Source organism: Entelurus aequoreus, linkage group LG01 (assembly GCF_033978785.1).
Source record: "Entelurus aequoreus isolate RoL-2023_Sb linkage group LG01, RoL_Eaeq_v1.1, whole genome shotgun sequence".
Lineage (NCBI taxonomy): Eukaryota > Metazoa > Chordata > Actinopteri > Syngnathiformes > Syngnathidae > Entelurus > Entelurus aequoreus.
This window is the reverse complement of record NC_084731.1, coordinates 54,185-70,259: the sequence shown is the minus strand read 5'-3', so window position 1 is coordinate 70,259 and position 16,075 is coordinate 54,185. Positions and strand designations below refer to the sequence as shown.

The 16,075-nt window shown below is 46.2% G+C and overlaps 2 protein-coding genes across 6 annotated transcripts in view; one reads left to right on the top strand and one right to left on the bottom strand.

The window, feature by feature from the left end:
* Nucleotides 1-4,956: 4,956 nt before the first annotated feature.
* On the bottom strand, nt 4,957-12,088 carry LOC133646112 (uncharacterized). 5 transcript variants are annotated; one of them, XR_009825232.1, is made up of 4 exons: nt 8,132-12,085; nt 7,855-8,045; nt 5,164-5,334; nt 4,957-5,073 (listed from the first exon to the last, which is right to left on the bottom strand). XR_009825232.1 is itself a non-coding variant. In XM_062041156.1 (3 exons), exons 1-2 carry the CDS (start codon nt 8,738-8,740, stop codon nt 5,165-5,167), a joined length of 1,056 nt encoding a protein of 351 aa, XP_061897140.1. In that variant the 5' UTR covers nt 8,741-12,088; the 3' UTR covers nt 4,957-5,073; nt 5,164. The 5 variants fall into 5 exon arrangements, 1 of the variants encoding a protein (XP_061897140.1); XR_009825231.1 differs by having other exon boundaries at nt 5,164-7,789; nt 7,946-8,045; XR_009825230.1 differs by having other exon boundaries at nt 7,855-12,085.
* LOC133646058 (girdin-like) overlaps nt 12,047-16,075 on the top strand; it is a 37,788-nt gene continuing 33,759 nt past the window's right edge. Inside the window, exons 1-7 of the mRNA XM_062041041.1 lie at nt 12,047-12,054; nt 12,645-12,862; nt 12,938-13,068; nt 13,152-13,445; nt 13,549-13,731; nt 15,466-15,744; nt 15,832-15,956. Coding sequence (XP_061897025.1) covers nt 12,047-12,054; nt 12,645-12,862; nt 12,938-13,068; nt 13,152-13,445; nt 13,549-13,731; nt 15,466-15,744; nt 15,832-15,956 — 1,238 coding nt within the window. The remainder of the gene's footprint in view (nt 12,055-12,644; nt 12,863-12,937; nt 13,069-13,151; nt 13,446-13,548; nt 13,732-15,465; nt 15,745-15,831; nt 15,957-16,075) is intronic.

The window sequence follows — 16,075 nt, the reverse complement described above, 5'->3', positions numbered from 1 at the left end:
ATATTTGCAAGACTATATTAGCAGTTACTTGTCTACATCAAGCCGGATAACTCCTTCAAGGAATAATTATTTTGCCTAAATAAGACCCGTGTCAGCCACACTAACCCATCTAATTCTAGAATCTCAGGCTCTTAGCTTTCTTTGGATTTATTGATGGAGTTCGGCGAGGGCAGAAAATTGCGGGTGGAAAGTAAAAATTGCACACAGAGAGGTGCTAAACTATAAAGTCAGTGCCTTTGAGTGTGAGAATAATTATGTATATATTATCATCATAACTTTATGCTTAAGGGCCGTTGCTATAAAGTATTGTCAATTGTGCTGAAGTGGTATTTTTGTATTTGTGCAGAGCTGTCAATCCAAAAGATTGCCAGCCTCTTTATCAGTGTTGTGTCCAGACTCGGCCTGCTGACTGCCAAGGCCGAACATCGGGTACCGGGACGCAGACAGAGCAGAGACTGGGCGATAGCACCAAGTGTCAACATATTTGCATTTTTGTATAATCATATATTGTGTCTAACTGGAGTTGTCGAGATTACCCCCATCCCTCAGCGACAGTTATGTAATAGGGACATTCCTAACAAATTGAGGAGACATGCGGGCAGGATTTTTAGAACGTAGTTTGGATCTGTAACTAGAATACAGCCCAAAACACGTGTCTCCTCGAGCTAAATTGAACTCTGTCTCTGCATGATTCCTTGCTTCTTGTCTGATTATTAGATGTCATCAGTGTTTGAACCTGACAATGAGAGTTCACCGTGGTTATGGCTCTAGGGAAAAAACTGTTCTTGTGTCTGTTTGTCTTAGACATGATGACCCTGTAGCGCCTTCCTGAGGGCAGCAGGTCAAACGGGTGGCTGAACTCTCATAGGCACTGATTTTATAGTTTAGCACCTTTCTGTGTGCAATTTGTACTTTCCACCCACAATCTGAATGCTTCTGTATATAGTATTATATTTATTTCCTGTAAACAACACATTCCGAACATAAATCGTTCTCTGAAGATTCAATCGCAATCCTCCCAAAAATATTTTTTTCAAATTTGCCGCAACTAACGTCTTTTTCACCATTTCGGGGGATGTGAAAGTCGACCGGCCTGTCGGTCCGTGGCCACATTTGTCTACTACCAGGTGAATTAATTAATTATATTCTAGAACTGACTTTTAGCAAGTTTGAGACGAAGCAGAAGCAGCCGCCGGCTCAGTGCATCAACAATAGCAGCGTAAGCTAGCATTAGCTCACTGTTAGCTGGAGGCGTGTCTTAATGAAATTAAACAATGGATGTCCGCTAACTTTTTGCAACTCAACGCTAAGAAAACGGAAATGCTGATTATCGGTCCTGCTCAACACCGACATCTATTTAATAATACCACCTTAACATTTGACAACCAAACAATTAAACAAGGCGACTCGATAAAGAATCTGGGTATTATCTTCGACCCAACTCTCTCGTTTGAGTCACACATTAAGAGTGTTACTAAAACGGCCTTCTTTCATCTCCGTAATATCACTAAAATTCGTTCCATTTTGTCCACAAGCGATGCTGAGATCATTATCCATGCGTTCGTTACATCTCGTCTCGATTACTATAACGTTTTATTTTCGGGCCTCCCTATGTCTAGCATTAAAAGATTACAGATGGTACAAAATGCGGCTGCTAGACTTTTGACAAAAACAAGAAAGTTTGATCATATTACACCTATACTGTATATACCTTTATATACATATATATATATATACACCTATACTGGCCCACTTGCACTGGCTTCCTGTACACCTAAGATGCGACTTTAAGGTTTTACTACTTACGTATAAAATACTACACGGTCAAGCTCCTGCCTATCTTGCCGATTGTATTGTACCATATGTCCCGGCAAGAAATCTGCGTTCAAAGAACTCCGGCTTATTAGTGATTCCCAGAGCCCAAAAAAAGTCTGCGGGCTATAGAGCGTTTTCTATTCGGGCTCCAATACTATGGAATGCCCTCCCGGTAAAAGTTAGAGATGCTACCTCAGTAGAAGCATTTAAGTCTCATCTTAAAACTCATTTGTATACTCTAGCCTTTAAATAGACTCCCTTTTTAGACCAGTTGATCTGCCGTTTCTTTTCTTTTCTTTTCTTTTCTACTCTGCTCCCAACCCGGGGTGGACCACTAGCCTGTCCATCGGATGGGGACATCTCTACGGTGCTGACCCGTCTCCGCTCGGGATGGTTCCTGCTGGCCCCACCATGGACTGGACTTTCGCTGATGTGTTGGACTTTCACAATATTATGTCAGACCCACTCGACATCCATTGCTTTCGGTCTCCCCTAGAGGGAGGGGGTTACCCACATATGCGGTCCTCTCCAAGGTTTCTCATAGTCATTCACATTGACGTCCCACTGGGGTGAGTTTTCCTTGCCCGTATGTGGGCTCTGTACCGAGGATGTCGTTGTGGCTTGTACAGCCCTTTGAGACACTTGTGATTTAGGGCTATATAAATAAACATTGATTGATTGATTGATTGTTATCATTGCGGCGCTAAAATAGTCCCTCTGCGTTGGCACTTATAATAATAACAATATCACTCATATTTGGTTAATTTTAGGGTCACGACATGTAAATGGAGTGTTGTTGGCGTTTTCTGGATGTGTTTCAGAGGGTTATCTGGGCGCAATAGAAGACCCTCGATCTGTTGACTCAATTCTTAACTATTTATTTATGCATAATGCATAAAAAAGCCAAGCATATGTGTTCTTGTCTTACATAAGGATTCCATACATCCACCCATTTTCTACTGCTTGCAGCTTGCAGCAATAGGAGAGACTATTCATCCCTGAACACCATGGAGTTCAGGTAGGCTTTATGATGCACTTACATTATTATATCAACTATAGCTTGCTGCTAAAAAATATAAAAATCTCAAAAAATTTACAAAAAACCTCAAAAATTCATAAAAATACACCAAAAACCTGAAAAACTTTCTAAAAACATGGTTGGACCTGTTCCGACTCCACAAAGGAGCCATACTTACCTTTGTCCACGGCTTAGTTCACAGTGCAATCAATAGTGAATTTTTCATAATATTTTTTAAATATATATATATACATATATATAATTTCATTTTTATGTTATATTTATTGTATTATTCACTATTAATAGTTATTTACATGGTTAAATTGTCTTGGGGCCATACATTGCTGCAGTGGTGTTTTTTAGTTGAGATTTTTGGCTTTGCAAAAACGTTTTCTTCTTTCCTGCCAGCCATGACTCCGCCCTACTCCTCGCAGCCAATGGCCTCATTCGACATGAACCACCCGAGGAGCAACAACTCACGCATTGCACGAACAAGCCGATTTCCATATTTCTTTCGTTAGACAAGTCTTACGCCTGAAGAAGGTATAGAGTGTACCGAAACGTTGCGAAATAAGACTTGCATTTATGACAATTTATACTGTTTTTTGCCTTTTTTTCTCCCCTTTTCCCTCTTTCCCTTTCATTTGGTGCCGTGGCGAGCTGGTCTTCCACGAGGCGAAAAGTCCTTTGACAATTCGCTTATTTACGTTTAGTTTTACAAGCCTAAGTTTCTTAGCTAGTTAGTTTAACTCCTTACCTTGGGGGTTTTTCATCGTTCTTCGCAGAACCGCCCTTAGTTGTTTGTTTATTTACTTTTTTGTCGAGAGTGCTTCGCATTCTCGGCCATCTGGAGACATCCGGTCCGGGCGGAAGTGCGCTGCACAGCGGGCGAAAGCTCTCCGGTGTCCTCTTGTTTCAATTTATTTATCTGACATTCAATTTATTTTTTAATTTACTCTACCTACCCGAGTCCCTATCATAATTTTAGCCTACCCACTTTATTTTATTTACCACAATAACACATTTTTCGAACATATGGCGGCGTGGGAGGACGAGGAGTGGCACCAGGTCCGTCCGCGCGGACAGAAACAGCGCCGACAGCGCGAGATGGTTCCGCCTTCCCGATCCCCGTATGATAACGACCGCCATTGCGGCCAAAACACCCACTATGCGGGCCGTTTTCAGCACCTTACATATGCTGAAGTGACTCTGGGTTGTCCTCAGGATAATTATTTAGGCGGCCATAGTCGCCCCCACGGGGACACACGTCGCCGTGATCATGACGCACGTCACGGTGATCATGACGCACGTGGGACGCGCGACAGTGCCCCACAGTGGCGAATCGACGACACTACACGCCAAAATAATATTTTTTTTAGAGGCTTCCAACCTCAATATCCCAATTTTCCGGCATTTGATATGCCCCCTCAAAACAGGGGACATTTCCACACACACACACAGCCAGTAAGAGCAGACTAATAAAGAGGACAATACGTGTACAATCCAGTCCCAGGTCCAGTCCCTGGTCAGGTCTGCAGCTAATGACTTTCCCAAGGGGATTCTTTGAAGTAGCAGCAGCTGCTATAAAAACCCTGGAGAAAAGACAACATCAGTTTGTGGACAGAGGTCTCTCATGGCACCTAAGTGCTTTTGTCGTCCTCCGTGGAATTGTATTTGCGTGGACACGCGGTGATTCCTGCAAGTGATCAAAGTCTTTGGGACAGAGATCTACTGGCGAGTCTGTGAACTGTTCTGGGAGTACATGAAAATATATGGACAATATAACTACCTTTTTTCTCAATATCACAATAAAAGATTGGACTTTTGTCATTTTAATACAAAATATATATACACTGCAGTACTTCGTATTGGTGTTTTGATGTACTACTTTTGTCTGTATTTTATTGCTATTAGTATGTTTTAATCCAGTATTTTAGTATTCTCATTTTATAGCTCGGTCTGTAGAGCGGCCGTGCCAGCAACTTGAGGGTTCCAGGTTCAATCCCCGCTTCCACCATCCTAGTCACTACCGTTGTGTCCTTGGGCAAGACAGGTGCATGTCTTCACAGGTGGGAGGGGCCAATGCCCATAAAAGCATAGAATTGATAAAAACGCAACCAAACATTTGTCAATCATTTTTATTAACTACAATGTGGGACAGCAGCAGCACTCAACCCATGGTACCACATGGTGCCACGTGGTACCACACCTCTCTGCAGCACTGAGCCCATGGTACCGGTCTTGGAAAAAAGATGACAATCAGAATGAGTGAGATATACACAAATATGTGTATGCGTAAGTAGAGTTTTGTGTGTTAATCCTGCTGCTACCTTATTTGCGCTTCTTATTTTTTGCCTTTTTTGGCCGCCGGCATCTCATCGTCCGGGTCCTGGCTGGTCCCTTCACTACTATCGTCTTTCTTACGCTCTCTGGGAACTCAAGTGTACTTCTTTCTTTTTGCTTTTCCCAGGTCCTGGCTGGTACCTTGACCACCATCATCTCTGGGAATTTGAGTTGTGGAGAACAAAGTTATCACAAAATACTTCCCCTGGTTGAAGAGTATGAAAACAAGGGTTAGGTTTGGGGTTAGGGTTAGAGGTTAGGGTTAGGATTAGGGTTGGGGTTAGGTTTGGGTTAGGGCCAGAGAAAAGAAATGGTTAGGGTTAGGGAAGAGGAGGGGCGGGGGATATAAGGAAAATAAAGAGGGGAAATAAAGAGGGAATGTGCACTGTCCTTCAACAGTCCAATCGGCTAACACTCACATCTCGTTTAGGCCCCCCGGAAATCTGGTGCCCAGCTTTACGATCCAGAGGAGCTCCGCCCTGTAACGTTGGGCGAGGCTCCATCTGGGGTTCGTCTCGACGACCGTCGCTCGGACGGAAGACCAACCGTGTCGGACAAAATGCTGGACCAGGTGAGTGTCGGTATTTTTGTGTTTAACGATGTTGTACTTGTGTTGGGCGAATCTCCTAGCTATGGTATTGCCCGTCTCGCCCACGTACATCTCGCCACATCGTTGACACCGGGTTAGGGTTAGGGTTAGGTGTAGAGGGTTATTGGTTAGGATTAGGGAAATTGGACGGGAAATAGGATGGCACAGTCCAATCAACAATCCGCCAGAGTGACGCCCCCACCAGACGCACACCCCCCGAGGACCCCGAACGACAACCGCCGAGTGTGGCGTCAACACAGTCAAGTTCTAAAAATCACACTACGTACGTTTCGGCCTGTCTGGCCTCATCAGGTGTGAAACTTTAAAAACTTTGGCTTCATTACTTCTCCTAGGTCAGTTGTCCCCTCAACTGCTGGAGGTAAAATGAGCCGCGAATGCAAGAAGAGGTTTTAAAAGAGCTAGCAAGGGGCGTGGCTTATGCCCTCAGCTGCAATGAATCGCTCCGAGTGTTTGCAGGTGGCGATTGCTCACAGCTGCAATGATCACACTCCACAGACATGGAAAAGTATTTGGTGCAAAATAACACCAAACAATAATCACTCCAAAGGTAAGTATAGATAAAAGTGATCCAGGGCAGCTGGACTCCAAAAGCACTGCACACAGGTAAGTAAGTAAATCACAGCACACACAAATAAAGAAGTATAAATAACTTCAAACAAAATCAAGATACGATTCTCCATGTCTGTGACCTCTGACCCTTATAATACTTAGTGGGTTAGGGTTAGGGGTTAGGGGTTAGGGTTAGGGTTAGGTGTTGGGGTTAGGGTTAGGGTTAGGGTTTGGGGGAGGGGGTTAGGAATATGCACTGTCCATCAACAGTCTGCCAGAGTGACACCCCACCAAGGGCACACCCCCCCCAGGAGCCCCAATCGAACAACGCCGAGAGTGGTGTCAGACACATCAACCATTCATTTTGTAAACATGCGACGCGTTTCGGCCTATTTGGCCTCTTCAGGCATGTAAAAGCTACCACATTTGCGGTCTCCAGCATAATGCCTTCCTCATTAGCTGGAGCCTTTTGTCAAATGGAGCTATGGGCGGAGGAGGATTTTGTTAGAGTGCCGCAGGGGGCGGGGCTAAGGCTCACACCTGCGGTCATTCAGTTCGCTCCACTGATTGCAAAGGAATGTCTGGTGTTTGAAAAAAGGAATCACTGCACACAACTCAAAGCAAGTAATTAATCATCCAGGCCAGCTGGGTATAAAACTCTACTCAAAATAAAGCAAAGCACTGCAAATCAGGTAAGTACCACTCAAAATAAAGTAAGCACTGCAAACAAGATAAGTAAATCACAGCAAACAAGGTAAGTATTTACATAAATAAATAAAAGACATCCAGACAATTCCTCTGTGTCAGTGACCTCTACTCCAATTTTAAAATGTGTCTGATAATCATCAGCCCATCACCACATCCCAGCAATGCCCAACAGAGCCCCAGGGGGGGCGCACGAAAGGCAGGGCGCCACTCCAACGGCAGACTGGAGGCACTGGCTAGTTAGGTGTTGGGGTTAGGATTAGGGTTAGGGTTAGGGTTTGGGGGAAGGGACTAGGAATATGCACTGTCCATCAACAGTCTGCCAGAGTGACACCCCACCAAGGGCACACCCCCCCCAGGAGCCCCAATCGAACAACGTTGAGAGTGGTGTCAGACACATCAACCATTCATTTTGTGAACATGCGACGCGTTTCGGCCTATTTGGCCTCTTCAGGCATGTAAAAGCTACCACATTTGCGGTCTCCAGCATAATGCCTTCCTCATTAGCTGGAGCCTTTTGTCAAATGGAGCTATGGGCGGAGGAGGATTTTGTTAGAGCGCCGCAGGGGGCGGGGCTAGGGTTAGGGTTAGGGTTAGGTTTTTGGGGGTGAGATAGAGAGAGAGAGAGAGAGAGAGAGAGAGAGAGAGAGAGAGAGAGAGAGAGAGAAAAATTGGGAAGGGGATGTGCACGGTCCAATCAACCCTCCGCCAAGTTGGGCTCCGCCAGACGCAGAACCCCCCGGAAGTCCCTGAAGGAGGCAAACCAGACAACACCCACAAAATTAGACCATTTGCTCCCCATTTAGACACCAACCCGAAATATGGGGATTGTGTGATAGGCCCGTCCATCTTTGGAACCAGCGTATCAGCCCGTCAGTGGGGAACCTCCAAGTCACCGCACCGACCTCTGTGGCTGGCTGGACACCGACGGGTGTGCGCGAGCTGTGGTCAGGAGGCACGATGCGTTCAGCGCTCAGTCGTCTCGTCCTCTCCGTCTCAGGTCGCCTGCAGGTGGGAGGGGGTGAACCACAAGTCGCACTCTGTACCTGGGGCGCGCGGGGTCCGATGTTCCACGGTCTCAGGTCACTCACGGGCCGTCTGCGTTCTCGCCTTCGTCTGTCGTCTTGCGTCACAGGAGCGGAGCAGGAAGCTTCTGCGTGTGTGCTGGAACTTTGTGGAGTCATCAGAACAGCCGGCGCCAAACAGGCAGGAGGAGGGAACTCGCCGCCAATCTCCACCATGGCCTGAGGTTTCTGGGATGCAGAGACAGGCTTCGTCGTCCCGGCGTCATCGCTCGGTCCTGGTGGAACCGCTCGCTCGTTGTGGCCTTTGGGTGTCATCATCAGCGAGGCTATATGGCTCTCCGCCAGTTGTAGGGTGTCAAAAGTCATCTTTGTGCCAAACTTCTTTTTGGCCCAGTTGGAGGCAATAAAAAAGGAAGACCTCCAATTGTATCCAATTATAGGAGTCAGCTTGTCCTTTTCAATGTTTAATGCGTTTAAATAATGCCTCTTCAAAATGTCCATAGTTGTGCCGGCCCAATTTCTGGCGTTAATTACAATTAAGGCCTGCGTGTCCGCATTGTTTAATGCAGGCCTTATTCTGTTGGCCAATGTATTTGCCATTTTGGAAATAGTTTGTGGTTGCTCATGTTGGTTAACATTTTTAAGATGATGCAACATTGTGATAATGTTTTGCATACCTCTTATTTTAGGGTTAGGGTTAGGGTTAGGTTAGGGTTAGGGTTAGGGTTAGGTTTGTGGTTAGGGTTAGGGTAAGGGGCAAAGGGTGTGCACTGTCCGTCTACAACCCGTCAGGCGACGCCCACGCCAAACGCAGGACCCCCCGGAGACCCCGAATGAGAATGCGGTGGCAAACACAGGCGCAGAAACCATTGTGGCTGTCCAACTACGCGTTTCGGCCCCCTAGGCCTCATCAGGTTGGCTTTCTGTTACCTCATGCCTACTGGGACGCTTCTAATTCCCAGTAGGTGGAGCACTACTAGTCTCCTGAGGCTAATTCATCTTCCCTATTTCTCTACAGCAGGATGGGTTAGGGTTAGGGTTAGGGTTAGGGGTTAGGGTTAGGGTTAGGTTTATGGTAAGGATTTAGGGTTAGGGTTAGGGTTAGGTGTTGGGGGGTTAGGGTTAGGGTTGGGGGAGGGAAAAGGGAATATGCACTGTCCGTCTACAGTCCGCCAGAGTGACCCCACACCCAGAGCACACCCCCCCAGGGGACCCCAATCGGACAACGCCGAGAGTGGTGTCAGACACATCAACCAATTTGAACATGCGACGCGTTTCGGCCTATTTGGCCTCTTCAGGCATGTAAAAGCTACAACATTTGCGGTCTCCAGCATAATGCCTTCCTCATTAGCCGGAGCCTTTTGTCAAATGGAGCTATGGAAGGAGGAGGATTTTATAAGAGCGCCGCAGTGGGCGGGGCTAAGGCTCACACCTGCGGTCATTCAGTTCGCTCCACTGATTGCAAAGGAATGTCTGGTGTTTGAAAAAAGAAATCACTGCACACAACTCAAAGCAAGTAATTAATCATCCAGGCCAGCTGGGTATAAAACTCTACTCAAAATAAAGCAAAGCACTGCAAATCAGGTAAGTACCACTCAAAATAAAGTAAGCACTGCAAACAAGATAAATAAATCACAGCAAACAAGGTAAGTATTTAAATAAATAAAGATATCCAGACAGTTCCTCTGTGTCAGTGACCTCTACTCCAATTTTAAAATGTGTCTGATAATCATCAGCCCATCACCACATCCCAGCAATGCCCAACAGAGCCCCAAGGGGGGGCGCACAAAGGGCAGGATGCCACCCCAACGGCAGACTGGAGGCACTGGCTAGTTAGGTGTTGGGGGGTTAGGGTTAGGGTTGGGGGAGGGAAAAGGGAATATGCACTGTCCGTCTACAGTCCGCCAGAGTGACCCCACACCCAGAGCACACCCCCCCAGGGGACCCCAATCGGACAAGGGTTAGGATTAGGGTTAGGGTTAGGGTTAGGTTTATGGTAAGGATTTAGGGTTAGGGTTAGGGTTAGGGTTAGGTTTTTGGGGGATTAAGAAAGAAAGAGCGATAGAGAGAGAGAGAGAGAGAGAGAGAGAGGGGGAGGGGTTTGTGCTCGGTCCATCAACTCCCCGCCAAGGCGACGCCCCGCCAGACGCAGAACCCACCGGAAGTCCCCAAAGGAGGCCAACCAGATAACACCCACAAAGTCAGACATTTTGCACCCCATTTAGACATCCCCCCGATATATGGGTCATGTGTGGTGGGCCCGCCCATTTACGGAACCAGCGTGTCAGCCCGTCAGTGGGGGACTTCCAAGTCACCGCACCGACATGTGTGGCTGGCTGGACAACGATGGGCGTGAGCGAGCTGTAGTCAGGAGGAACGGTGCGCTCAGGACTCGGTCGTCTCATCCTCTCCGTCTCAGGTCGCCTGCAGGTGGGAGGGGGTGAACCACAAGTCGCACTCTGTACCTGGGGCGCGCGGGGTCCGATGTTACACGGTCTCAGGTCACTCACGGGCCGTCTGCGTTCTCGCCTTCGTCTGTCGTCTTGCGTCACAGGAGCGGAGCAGGAAGCTTCTGCGTGTGTGCTGGAACTTTGTGGAGTCATCAGAACAGCCGGCGCCAAGCAGGCAGGAGGAGGGAACTCGCCGCCAATCTCCACCATGGCCTGAGGTTTCTGGGATGCAGAGACAGGCTTCGTCGTCCCGGCGTCATCGCTCGGTCCTGGTGGAACCGCTCGCTCGTTGTGGCCTTTGGGTGTCATCATCAGCGAGGCTATATGGCTCTCCGCCAGTTGTAGGGTGTCAAAAGTCATCTTTGTGCCAAACTTCTTTTTGGCCCAGTTGGAGGCAATAAAAAAGGAAGACCTCCAATTGTATCCAATTATAGGAGTCAGCTTGTCCTTTTCAATGTTTAATGCATTTAAATAATGCCTCTTCAAAATGTCCATAGTTGCGCCGGCCCAATTTCTGGCGTTAATTACAATTAAGGCCTGCGTGTCCGCATTGTTTAATGCAGGCCTTATTCTGTTGGCCAATGTATTTGCCATTTTGGAAATAGTTTGTGGTTGCTCATGTTGGTTAACATTTTTAAGATGATGCAACATTGTGATAATGTTTTGCATACCTCTTATTTTAGGGCCGAAATGGTAGTCTTGGAGACCATCTCCGTTCTGGATGTTGTTGCCTGCTAATTCGCTGTAGCGTGACTCATAGTTGAGGCCACGCCCATCTTCACCGGCGCTAGCAGCAGTAAGCCAAAATGGTGGCACCGCATGGCTTTTGCTAATGCTGCTAGCCATAAAAAGAGGGGCTTGCTTTTTCAACAACCCGGACATTGTATGCAAATATAAGGCAGGCAACAGAATCGGAGGTAGTTTGTTAAAGTGTCAATGGGCAGATGAAAAGGAAAAATGAAAAATCCAAATTTCCAAAAAATAGCACTATTTATTAAACATGTATAAACTATGACAAATCGATGCAACGTTTCGGTAAAACCTTCATCAGGCACCATATGTCATAAAAAATAGTGTCAAAGAAAATTTAAAGAAGCTTACACAAGGTCACAGGAGCACTTCTGCCGTCGATAACTATGGAGCTTCTGATTCTTTGTTAGACAGTGAAGGAGACTTGAAGGATAGTATGCAGCTCATTGGCTGAACAGGAGACATGTGATCTGCTAGTGTCACTCTGTGGAAAATACCCAGTTGCTAGAATGCCAAGCGTGTATCGCTGGCGCCATCTGGTGGTCAAAACCAGTCATTACAGTGCACTGCGTGTCCCTCTGAATAAAGCTGCCAAATCAACCTATATTCACTGAAATATTAATCAAAATATGATTATAGATCACCTTAAATTATGCTCTATCCCAATGGAATATAGAAAGACATAATTAGGTGGCAGAAAACCTCCTACCTCCACGCCTAATTGTGATCCAGCATAATTAATAGCCTTATACTTATTCCTTGAAAAATTGTCTCACAAGTTATGACAAGGTTAGATTTTAGGCATACACCATAGTGGGGTAGGTTTAGGGTTAGGGTTAGGGTTAGGGTTAGGGTTAGGGTTAGGGGTTAGGGTTAGGGTTAGGGTTAGGGTTAGGTTTATGGTAAGGATTTAGGGTTAGGGTTAGGGTTAGGGTTAGCATCATGCTGTGGGGATGGTTTTCAGCACCACAAACTTGGAGACTAGTCAGGATAGACGGAAAGATGAATGCAGCAATGTACAGAGACATGCTGGATAAAAACCAACGCTTCTCATCCAATCTGATGGAGCTTGAGAGGTGCTGCAAAGAGGAACGGGTGAAACTGGCCAAAGATAGGTGTGCCAAGCTTGTGGTATCGTATTCAAAAAGATTTAAGAGGCTATAATTGCAGGCAAAGGTGCTTCAACAAAGCATTGAGCCAAGGTGGTGAATACTTAGTATTTACATGTGATTTTTATTATTTATTTATTTATTTTCTTGTTATAAATTTGCTCAATTAAAAATAAATGTTTCATATTTGTCATTATAGGGTATTGTGTGTAGTGTAATGTGTTTTTCCATTTTGGAATAAGGCTGTAACAAAACAAAATGTGGATGTAGCGTGAGACTGACCGAGCTGTGTCGGGTTCTGCAGCTCAAAGGTCTGCAACAGGAGAACAAGCACCTGAGCCAGACGGTGTCGTCACTGCGTCAGCGCTGCCAGGTCGGCGCCGAGGCTCGGGTTAAGGACGTGGAGAAGGAGAACCGCATCCTCCACGAGTCCATCTGCGAGACGACGGGCAAACTCAACAAAATGGAGTTTGAACGGAAACAACTACGTGAGTAAAGTCTCATTCGGTGTGTGTTTGTTCCCCCTCTTCTCTCCGATCAACAATGTGTTTGTCTGTTTCCAGGGAAAGAACTTGAAGCCATGAAGGAGAAAGGCGAGCGAGCGGAGGAGTTGGAGATTCTGATGCAAAAGCTGGAAAGGGATAACGAGAGTTTGCAGAAGAAAATCGCCAGCCTGGGAATCACCTGTGACATGGTCAGGTCTTCAGTTCTTCACTGACGAAGCGAACAAGCACCTGCAAAACCTTGGCCTCATTTGCTTTCTACGCGTATATGCAGGTGTCTTCATTAGAGAAGGAGAACACCGAGCTGGAGGCAGAGGGCCGCCGCCTCAAGAAAAAGCTGGACACTCTCAAGAACATGGCCTTCCAGCTGGAGGCGCTGGAGAAGGAGAACTCCCAACTGGAGCAGGAGAACCTGGAGCTGCGACGCTCGGCCGAGAGCTTCCGCTCGGCAGGCATCAAGGCCGTGCAGCTGGAGGCCGAGAACAGGGAACTGGAGAGCGAAAGGAGCCAGCTGAAGCGCAGCCTGGAGCTGCTCAAAGCAACATCTAAGAAGACGGAGCGATTAGAAGTGAGACTTTACAACCAAAAAGTCCATTGTTGTCCATAAAATGTGGATTAATGGTGGCCCATCATAACAGGTGTCATAATCGGATCCTTCCTCTTTTGCCTAGGTGAGCTACCAGGGCTTGGATACGGAGAACCAGCGCTTGCAGAAGGCGTTGGAGAACAGCAGCAAGAAGATCCAGCAGTTGGAGACGGAGCTGCAGGAGGTGGAGTCTGAGAACCAAACCCTTCAACGTAGCCTGGAGGAGCTCAAGATCTCCAGCAAGCGCCTGGAACAATTAGAGCAGGAGGTAGGTAGAGAGATGAAAGAAAGATCTCCCTTCAATCAATAAGTTTGTTACTATGTGTGTGTACACACAAACCCCGTTTCCATATGAGTTGGGAAATTGTGTTAGATGTAAATATAAACGGAATACAATGATTTGCAAATCCTTTTCAAGCCATATTCAGTTGAATATGCTACAAAGACAACATATTTCATGTTCAAACTCAGAAACTTTTTTTTTTTTTTTGCAAATAATAATTTACTTAGAATTTCATGGCTGCAACACGTGCCAAAGTAGTTGGGAAAGGGCATGTTCACCACTGTGTTACATGGCCTTTCCTTTTAACAACACTCACTAAACGTTTGGGAAGTGAGGAGACACATTTTTGAAGCTTCTCAGGTGGAATTCTTTCCCATTCTTGCTTGATGTACAGCTTAAGTTGTTCAACAGTCCGGGGGTCTCCCTTCTGCTATTTTAGGCTTCATAATGCGCCACACATTTTCAATGGGAGACAGGTCTGGACTACAGGCAGGCCAGTCTAGTACCCGCACTCTTTTACTATGAAGCCACGTTGATGTAACACGTGGCTTGGCATTGTCTTGCTGAAATAAGCAGGGGCGTCCATGGTAACGTTGCTTAGATGGCAACATATGTTGCTCCAAAAGCTGTATGTACCTCTCAGCATTAATGGCTCCTTCACAGATGTGTAAGTTACCCATGTCTTGGGCACTAATACACCCCCATACCATCACAGATGCTGGCTTTTCAACTTTGCGCCTATAACAATCCGGATGGTTCTTTTCCTCTTTGGTCCGGAGGACACGACGTCCACAGTTTCCAAAAACAATTTCAAATGTGGACTCGTCAGACCACAGAACACTTTTCCACTTTGTATCAGTCCATCTTAGATGAGCTCAGGCCCAGCGAAGCCGATGGTGTTTCTGGGTGTTGTTGATAAACGGTTTTCGCCTTGCATAGGAGAGTTTTAACTTGCACTTACAGATGTAGCGACCAACTGTAGTTACTGACAGTGGGTTTCTGAAGTGTTCCTGAGCCCATGTGGTGATATCCTTTACACACTGATGTCGCTTGTTGATGCAGTACAGCCTGAGGGATGGAAGGTCACGGGCTTAGCTGCTTACGTGCAGTGATTTCTCCAGATTCTCTGAACCCTTTGATGATATTACAGAGCGTAGATGGTGAAATCCCTAAATTCCTTGCAATAGCTGGTTGAGAAAGGTTGTTCTTAAACTGTTCAACAATTTGCTCACGCATTTGTTGACAAAGTGGTGACCCTCGCCCCATCCTTGTTTGTGAATGACTGAGCATTTCATGGAATCTACTTTTATACCCAATCATGGCACCCACCTGTTCCCAATTTGCCAGTTCACCTGTGGGATGTTCCAAATAAGTGTTTGATGAGCATTCCTCAACTTTATCAGTATTTATTGCCACCTTCCCCAACTTCTTTGTCACGTGTTGCTGCCATCAAATTATAAAGTTAATGATTATTTGCACAAAAAAAATGTTTATGAGTTTGAACATGAAATATGTTGTCTTTGTAGCATATTCAACTGAATATGGCTTGAAAATTATTTGCAAATCATTGTATTCCGTTTATATGTATTTATACATGTATGTACAGTATATATAAATATATATGTGTGTATGTGTATATATGTATATATATATATACAGTATGTGCATTATTTTTTTTATTAAGTTAATACAATGTATATTATATATACTATTTTACAGAACAAGACGCTGGAGCAGGAGAGCTCCCAGCTGGAGAAGGACAAGAAGCTCCTGGAGAAGGAGAACAAGCGGCTGAGACAGCAGGCCGAGATCCGCGACTCCAAGCTGGACGACAGCAACCAGCGCATCTCCAGCTTAGAGAAGGAGAACCGCACCATGGGCAAGGAGATGATCTTCTTCAGGGACTCGTGTACGCGGGTCAAAGACCTGGAGCGGGAGAACAAGGAGCTGCTGAAACAAGCCACCATCGATAAGAAGACCTTCATCACGCTCAGAGAGGTGCACCTCCATAACAAATGATTGGAAAAGGTTCTGTTTCGGTGTAGGGACGCAGGTTTCAGCTTCCCGTTGTCATTGTGTGCTTAGGAGTTAGTGAGCGAGAAGCTACGCACTCAGCAGACCAACAACGACCTGGAAAAACTCACCCACGAGTTAGAGAAGATTGGTCTGAACAAGGAGAGGCTGCTGCATGACGAGAACTCGGACGACAGGTACTGTATACTTTTTCCGTCAAACTAAATCATGCCAAAAAGTGGGGCGTACGAAAACTGAGGTACCACTTTTGGTGGGGACCCACTTGGCTTGAGTACAGGGGGCGGAGTTTAAAGGT

Bases quoted from the DNA above. Each gene is read 5' to 3' on its own strand.
- LOC133646112 (XM_062041156.1), bottom strand. From the start codon at position 8,740: ATGCAAAACATTATCACAATGTTGCATCATCTTAAAAATGTTAACCAA. The intron at 5,335-7,854 runs GTTGGTGTCTAA...TCAAATTCCCAG, and splicing joins ACACAATCCCCATATTTCGG to AGATGATGGTGGTCAAGGTA.